Source organism: Trachymyrmex septentrionalis, unplaced genomic scaffold (genome assembly GCF_001594115.1).
Source record: "Trachymyrmex septentrionalis isolate Tsep2-gDNA-1 unplaced genomic scaffold, Tsep1.0 scaffold37, whole genome shotgun sequence".
Taxonomy (NCBI): Eukaryota; Metazoa; Arthropoda; class Insecta; order Hymenoptera; family Formicidae; genus Trachymyrmex; species Trachymyrmex septentrionalis.
The window spans coordinates 6,914,230-6,923,214 of record NW_017305536.1 but is presented as its reverse complement, the minus strand read 5'-3'; the positions used below and the strand labels follow the sequence as shown (position 1 = coordinate 6,923,214).

Here is an 8,985-nt window from a genome sequence, read left to right as displayed (position 1 = left end):
TAGAAAAAAAAATTTACTAAATCTTGATACAAATTTCTTTGAAATTACTAAGTAAATGTTTACTTATAATAAATAAATATTTAAACTCAATAAAAAAATAATAGTTAAATTAATGGCTTTTGTATTAAATACTTATATATGTTTACATTTAGTAAATATATTTACTATTCAAACGAATATTTATTAAAATTTAATATTTTCCCAGTGCAGTGAGATATAATAACCACATCGTTGCGGTAAATATTAATATACATATCTATGCGCATAGAAAAGATTGTCCAAAGGTTACTTAAGTTCTCATAATGCGAAGTTGACGAGCGCATGAATACATTATAAAACGTACTGCAAAATCTCTAATGATGTGTAATATAGTTAACCGGGACAGAAACATTGCAGAACAGGATTCCCGCGTTAGAAATCTTAAACTACCAACACATTTTACAGTAGTCATTAATCAACATGAGTTCAATATGTGATTACGTATAGTGTTCACGGTGGCATTCACTTTATGTATCAATGTAAAAAAAAAAAAACATCGGAATATAAACTAGATCATTAGAAACTGGATATATAAACTAAAAAGCACAAAAGTTTTCTATCTAAAAATTAACATTCCTTACGTATCTCAACGCTTCTTTAAAGAGATAAACTCCAGAGGATCGACAGAATTTAAACAAAAAATTCAGGGCAGAGTTCGAACATGGATATAAAGTGAATGAATACCCTAATAAAAGAGAAAAACGTAGGCATCGTCCGGTATGTTATATTTTCTTATATCGATTAGATTGGAAAGTATCACCGGTGTTCGTGCGGCAAGTACCTATCATCCTTGTGGGTCACGAGAACACGGAATTTCATTACGCACTGTAAACTAAAGCGATCGCTATTATTTTCAGTGTGTCTGAAACTGGTCGGTCAGTCCCTTCGCTGTAGCACGCTCGCTTATCGCGTAGAAAGTGTGCATAGAGAAGAGATCTCACGATCTCCGATTCATCGTGCGACCTTCCCACGCGCTCGAATGTGCATCCATCCCCGATGTACTATTAGTGAAGCCCATATATCAAGCGATTTATAACTGAAACTTATTTCCCAAATACCGGGTCCTGAGTTTACACTTAAAATGAAGAGCATCATTTTCGTGTACAGGTTTAAGGCTTAATCTTCCACTGATAACATTGGACTTCAAACGCACAGCTGATTTTTTGGTTGTGAATTTTTATAAAGAACTCCGCACTAATTATATGAAAAAATGAGCCATGGTGAAATGAATTAGTTTTCACATATAATGTAACTTATAATACATTGAGAGAATTAGAAATGTTTTGTATAATATATGTGATTTAAAAACTTTCTTATTTTTTAACTTAGAAAATTTAATTAGAACAACCAAACATTTCTCTCGATGTAATGCATGGAACAAAAGATACGGACACAAGGCGCATAGAATAGTTATTGCGCTACAATGTATCAAAGGTGCACTGTGAGCAAGTTTTACTTTGATACATCATGCCTCAAAAACTATCCATAAAATTATCCATTGTTCTCCACGTTGTAAGCTACATTATATGTGAAAAGTAATTCGTTTCACTAGAACCCAATTTTCCATATAATTAGTTCCACTTTCTTCAAATCTATAAAAAATAAATAAAATACAATCTATGATATTTCTGTGATAATAAAAACTCGTTGAAGCTTTCACAAGAATTCTGTAAGAATTCTTTAAGATTTTTTTTATACAGCTTTATACAGAACAACATAAAAATCTGCATTGAAATTCCAAGACTCAGATAGCGGATAAAAGATAAAAATTTCAGTGCCGACAGGATTAATTTATTAAACTATTACACTTACTAATTATAATATTTTATGTCATAAGCTCTCAAAAGAGAGACATATGAAATTGTATGTCAAAGATTCTATCTCATTCATCTCTTTTGAATCGTCTAAGGCAAACTTAAGACAATGGAATCAACTCTGATGTCTATCTGCACTCCAACGAATTGCGAAAGAACCGCATCGTCATTATCCTCGTCCTCGTCATTGTCGTTACATCGTCGCTTCATCGTAGTTCATTAGCGACAGTCGCTCTCATCCATGGGGGAACCCTCATTAATTTTATTCGGTCGCGTTACGTTCTAACCGCAAACTATCCACCTGTTATAACTAGCTGCATAATACAATAATTGGTACAAACTTGTTGCGAGAAATGATGGATTCACACGCAAGAAAACACTTCGGAAAACAAGAGATTTCGTTGTTGGTCGCTAACTAAATTCTAACTAACTAAATTCTTCCCGCGTAACAGTAACCTAAGAACTATGGGAAAGAAGTTGTTTATTGCTTTAATAATTTATCGTTTTAAATTTGTGAAAGTATAATGACAAATACAGTAAAATAAAATACAGTAGACTGAATAGAATTAAATATGTATGTATATGAGTATATTAAAGAAAAATATGATAAATGGCACCGACACAAGTCTGCCAATGTTAAAGCTTTGTTAGAAGTAGAATAACATTATAATTCTTAGGAAATTATTATAAATTACGCTCGAAATTTCGTTGGCAAAATGTATCATTTTAAAAAGAGGAGAAAGGAGGAGAAATCACGCTATTATAAGTATTGTTTACGCAAATTACGCGTAAAAGGATAGTTTGCCTAGTCTATTGTTGCAAACGATCGACACACTTCTCTACTTTATGCTCACATTTGCTGATCGTAATTTGTAATGCCGCAACATGCATTAAATACACGCCGGTAAAACGCGACACGATTTGCCCTGCTTCTCCGTTCGCGCGGGAAATACTTTTAAGCTTATATTTAATATTTTCTACAAATTCTATGTAGATTTAATTAAAAAAAAAAAACAAACGCAACGAGTGCATACTATCGTGTAAAATTATTATCCGCAGTTTATTGCTTCAGGTACGGAAGGAATATAAGCGAATAGTCACATAAAATCTTGCGAGTTTTATTACAATTGAAGGTTCATGGTGACAGATATACGCACGCGGTATATGTGTTAACAAGGTTTTCGCTTCGAGTACTTAACGACTTCCTGCTTCTTTTCCATGCAGTCTCTGGATGTAGTCGCGAATTCTAAAGAGTCAATTGCGATAAGTAAAATCAATGATGTGGAGATATTAGCGAGTAAATTAACAGCCTATCAATTCTTAATGATACATCACGCGATATTACGTTTCTTTTATATGTAACGGTTATTTAATCGTGTATACATATCGCTCGCTTACATCAAAAGTGATTTTTGAGTTATCATGAATGAGTTAAATAAACTATATCAAAGTATCAATTATAAAAAATGAATGAATTTAATCTCATAAAAAAATCACAACTCAAAAAGAGTAATTTTTTAAGGGTCGTGAAACGAAAAATGACAAATGTAAGTTCGATCATATTAAGAATACATTTTTTTAATATAATATTTGATTAGACAATTTTCTGTTAAATGGGAAGAAAATTTCTCCTCTTTCCCGGGAATTTTTTAAATAATTACATTTAAAGTAAGATATTCTTTACGTTATAATGTTAACGATAACGTTTTCCTCTTCACGCAATTATTATACGCTATATACGTATTGAATGTTCCGTATCAGGTTTCCGTATCGAGTTTACATATTCAAAAAAAGTAACCTTCGAAATAGTATGCCTATAATATTGCACTTTAATGCCCGATCGTCAGATATTTTGCTAAATATTCTCCGCAATATGGAATGGACTTTCTCCGTCGTCAATTTTTTCCTTTTTTTGCGACGCTCGACGTAAAATAACACGCTTCCCAATTTAGGATAGTGAGTGGCCGGGGCGCTTCTTCATCAATCGCGGATGTTAGCCGATCGAATCGTTCGCGGCTCGCGTGTAGTGATTACCGGGATTCATCTCTCCAAGCTGCGGTTCGGCTCCGGGGAACATCCCGTCGAGAGTGACCAGCACGGTGATCGTGAGTAACCGGCAGTAGAGGAGACTCGCGGCGGAAGACTCTTTTGCTCCTCTCGAGTTTCACCGGCTTACTTAGGAGCGCGCGTGGAGAAAAGCGACGTCAGTTCGCAGGGGCGATTTGCCGAGAACGCAGACGAGCGGTCTCTCTGAGCTCGCGAAACGTTTTATTACCCGGTCGCACGAGTGAGACACACGAGCGGTGTTCTCTTTCGCGAGATCGAAAATGGAGAACGCGTCTGTGAATCACGAATTTTCCGTGCGGTGATCAAAAAAGACTCCCCTGATACAGGAGTACGAAGAAAATTCACAAAAAACGAGAAGAGAGGCGCAAAGAGAAAAGTCGCAAAATCGATTCCCAGAATTCGTAGTGTGTTTCATAACTCAAATAATTTTGGTAAAAATACAAGTGCTACACAATGGATTAGAAACGTCGATACATAACTGACAACATAACGAACTAACTAATTATCGTCTTAGTGCATCGTGAAAAGATAATTACGAAGAGAGTTAATTGTAAGATCGTTCCTGAGAACTACTTTTCTGTGACTTCGTAAATCTCTATATTGATTCGACTGGGATCGATTTAATTAGAGATTGAGTGCACGGGATAGTGCACGTTCGTCTGTATGGTTTTTGAGGGGATCTTAAGCTGGTGTAACCGGAAGAACGTAATCTTTGTTATTCTGTGTGCCGCGGTGATTTACGTGCACTTCTTCGCGAAGAGCGACGAGATAAAGTGTCGTATCGGCGAAAAGGGATCACGGTGTCGCGAGGACCAGGCATTGAGGTTCCTGATCGCCTTGTAACTATGTGGAAGGTGTTACCCGTGCTCACGTTCATCGCATTCGCGTGTGACATCTCGCGCGACGTTCTGGTCCACGGCGATCCCGCGAGGAAGCCGGAAATTGCGGGACGAAGCGTCGGCGGCGGCGGCTATGAGCATCAGGTAACCATGCACGAGAAACGTCGTTCTTGCTTCGATGAATTTGCAATTAAAGTGCAATTCCTTCGAGCAAGCAAGATGTCACGTGTGCAGAAATCCTCCGATGTAAATTGAGAATTTGAATAGAGAAATCGTTGAAAAATTAGCTAAAAGACCGTTTTTTTTTTTTTTTTTAATTCAAACAGAGAAATCATTGAAATCATTGAAAAACTAATCGAGAAAGCTGATTTTATAATAAATTAAACTTGTCATATATTGTATGTGTAAATTAATTATAAAATAAGTCTTTTTAATTATAAAATAAAAGTTTATAATTTTCAAACTTACGAGAGTTTTGGTTATAAGAAGAAACGTTAATTTGCCTTTTTTGAGGAATTCGTATCAATTTTAGCGCGAAGTAATTTTCCGGAGTAACATTTTAGATGCGAAGAGGTGAATGACTGTTTTATCCGGTCAAAGTGCCGAAAGTCATATGTCTGACGTCTGTCTTTTTAACAAGTCGTGATTTTTCGTAAAAACTGGTAGATTGTGATATTTTTACTGATACTCGTCACGCAGCGCCACTGAACGTTTCTAAGTCGGGCAGAAAATAAGTAGGCATATGCACGTATGTCGCGATTGCGAAATAATCATGACGTTCGTGGGTGACAGGTTCAACCAAGTTCCGCTGTAATTGCGTTCATTAGACGTCGTTAAACTTGAGTAATTCAAGTTAAGTGCAAAATGTTAAGAATTTTTTTTTTTTTCATAAAAAAACCTCAATAAATAAAACACTATGTGTTTGAATTTAAAACACATGCAATCGGTCGTTCCATCTTCGGATAAACTATGTGATAATTTCTTTACTAATTAGATAAATAAAAAGAATAAAAGAGTAAAGCAGTGAGTTGAAGTTTATTTAAAAGATGGAACAAGCTAGCCATAAACACATAATGTTTTGTTTATTGAAAACGTTTAAACTAAAACATCTTTAAATGTTCACAAATAAACAAAGCATTTTAATATTTTAAAATTAAATATTTCGTTTTTGAATGAGAGGTTACTCAGACATTCAATATTGACAAATTGACTGCGTCTCACAAATCATTTGAATTTCAATAAAAAAAGAAACCAAAATTATACAATAATCCAATAGATCATATATAATGAGACAACACGTGATAATAAAGCGCAAAAAAAAACTATATAAAATTACTAATATAATTTAATTACTTCTCGCGAGCCCATTTGAGTTTTTATATATAATATGTATAATGAGACTTCTCTTTCTTCTTGAATTATTCTTTTATTATTTGATTTCTATCAACAATACGAATTGACGAATATAAAATGAGTTTTTTCATTTTTTATGTCATATATTTTTCACTTTAAATATTAAACTCTTGATAAATAAGATTCACTGAAGCGTAAACCGCTGAAACTAGTTTCCGATCCCCCAGTGTGAGCACGAAAACTACCGACACTTCAACATCGAAACGGGCCTCATTCTTGTATCATTTATAACTTCAGGGAAAGTGAGCGATTTCCGAACAGCCTTGTACATCTGTCCGTATCTCTCCTAACTTGTATTCTACGAGATTGGCTCCGAGATCAATTTTCTATCGGAAAGCTTTTCCTCCCGGAATTTTTCGTCGATGCGCCTGATGATCGCGAGATCGATGCGCTGCGACGAGAAAACTCGCGCGTGAACCGTAAGAGAAAGAGAAAGCTGGTACCGCGCGGAAAGTTCGAGACTTTACGAGTGTTTTGTCGCGTATTTCGCCGTATCCCTGATCTCGGAGCCGAAGGCGAGGAATGAAATTTGATCCAAGAAAGACAAAGAGAAACAGAAAAAAATGTTCGTTTATATATAAATGTTCGTTAGTATATAAGTAAAAAGTGTACTTCAGGGCAAGTTCTCTCGAAGAGAATAAGAGAAAACGTATAATTATAAATATCACAACTCGTATTGTTGGACGATAAAAAGGTAGATTTATGCGATACCAGCATATGGAATGCCAGCGCTAAAAAAAATTGGTGACAAATTCGAAAATCCGAAGCGTAATCTTTTCGATCGTCAATTCGAAACGAAATGCGACAAGCGGTATTAAATTACTCTCCCACAATTTCCGTTATTCGCAGGAGAGTAATCGCGGATAATTTCCCACGTGGTTCGCGAATATACTAAGAATGGACCGTGGAAAATGGGGAACGCGCGCGTGCGATCTCTTTTTTTTACGGCGAGAAAGCGAAGTGAAAATCATCGGCGAAAGCACAGAATTTTGTATTAATAAAGTTACGAAATGCTTTAATATGACTCTAATGAGCCGATAGAGCTAACGCCCGCTTATGAAATGCTACAATGACTCGCTTATGTTCAATCGGTTTTCGCCTGATGCACTTTAGCAACGTAACGAAACATAACTGAGATGTCATTGAGCAAAATGATCTCTTGAGTTATTAAGTCTCTAATACAATCCTAAATATTAAATATAAATGAATTAAATGTAGGTGTAATAAAAAAATAAATTATTTATTAGATCTCTAATATAAGTATTAAATATAAGTAAATTAAATATAAGTGTAATAAAAACATAAATTATTTATTAAATCTCTAGTATAATAAGTATTAAATATAAGTCAATTAAATGTGCACAAAAAGGACGGTTTTTTTTGAAGTATCTAAAAATTCAGCTGAATACAGATCTCAAAATAATTTTGTTGAATCATCAAAATAATTATGTAGGCTGCTCAAACTGGTTGTTAAAATGTCAAAAGTTTTTGCAGTATTACTCATACTTGAGTTTCCTACACAATTATTTCCTATCTGGCTAAATTTTTAGATACTTCAGCAAAATTGTCTTCTTCAAAGAATTTATGTAAGAGAATACAAATGTGTGAATTACGATTCATCAAAATTTGTTTTTGAAAATTATTTTTACCATTGTAAGCAAATAATAATCCAAATTATTTTACAACAATTTCAATAATGAATTAATTTGACTACAAGATTGTCTCTGCCATGCGAAACGAGAACGGAAAAGTATCTTCGCGAGCAAAGAATCGCACGCGGCTCTTTATTTCGCACATTCTCACGCGCGAGCGTCCGGCTTGCGAAAGTAAAAGCGAGAAATCGCCGAATCCTCCTTTCAGCATGAAGAAGATCCTGACGAATAATCGAGAGATACATGCGCAAGATCCAGTGCTCGCGACGCGTACTTCCGCGGCGTACTGCACTGTTAGAGCAATCAAAAGAGCAATAGTAATCTTTCGAGTTAAATAATATTTTCTTTTCTTGAAATAACGTTTTGTTATTTTTAATTCTCATGTGTGTCCAAATGTAATTCATTTCTGTGGTTAATTTCAAAGTAAACAATATTTATATTAACGTATAACGTGCACTCAGATAATAAACTAAATTTGAGTGGAATTTAATATATTTATTTAAATTAAATTGTTTAACTCCTTTTTTTAGTTAAGTTAACGACCTATGATTAAAAATGATTAAAAATAATTCAAATTGAATAATTTGACATTATGAATTTAACAATGTGTAAATGTAAAAAATTTCTCTAAACTCTAACAAATATCCTTTCAATACAGAAAAACTTTTAAAAAAAAACAAAGATATGAATAAATCATGAAAGTTGACTTTTCTTCTAATGTCCGAGTAAACTCCATTTTAAATTTGAATGCAAACTATGAGCGTATAATTTATTGAAAAATGTAATCTCTCTAATGGAAGATCAGTTAGCTATTTATGTAAACATTTCGTGATTGTATTTATAAAGAGTTACGAACACCTCCAATACTTTCTATCGTTATGGTCGTTGGCCTTTACCGTTGCAATTGTATGCCTCGTTTAACAACGATTTCCTGCGTGACTTAAGACGAATTGCAATTTGTCGAAGTTTAATTTTATCCCTGCGAGCAATTTCAATAAGCGGCAAATATCGCAGATAATTTGTTTTCATAACATTCATGAAAAAACGAATTGCTTTCTTGAACGTGATCATTAAATATTATTGAACAGGAAATATTATCAGGAAACTTGTTCCGACATAGGAAACAATATTCACTGCAAAATAAAATTATTTAAAATTACT

General features: G+C 34.2%; 2 protein-coding genes across 5 annotated transcripts in view; one reads left to right on the top strand and one right to left on the bottom strand.

The window, feature by feature from the left end:
- LOC108750760 (histone-lysine N-methyltransferase setd3) overlaps positions 1-8,985 on the bottom strand; it is a 30,211-nt gene that overhangs the window by 4,899 nt on the left and 16,327 nt on the right. The gene's annotated exons all lie outside the window — the stretch shown is intronic.
- Positions 4,054-8,985, top strand: part of LOC108750759 — an 8,608-nt gene continuing 3,676 nt past the window's right edge. Inside the window, exon 1 of the mRNA XM_018490476.1 lies at positions 4,054-4,903. Within this exon, the coding sequence (XP_018345978.1) occupies positions 4,766-4,903 (138 nt within the window). The 5' untranslated portion in view covers positions 4,054-4,765. The remainder of the gene's footprint in view (positions 4,904-8,985) is intronic.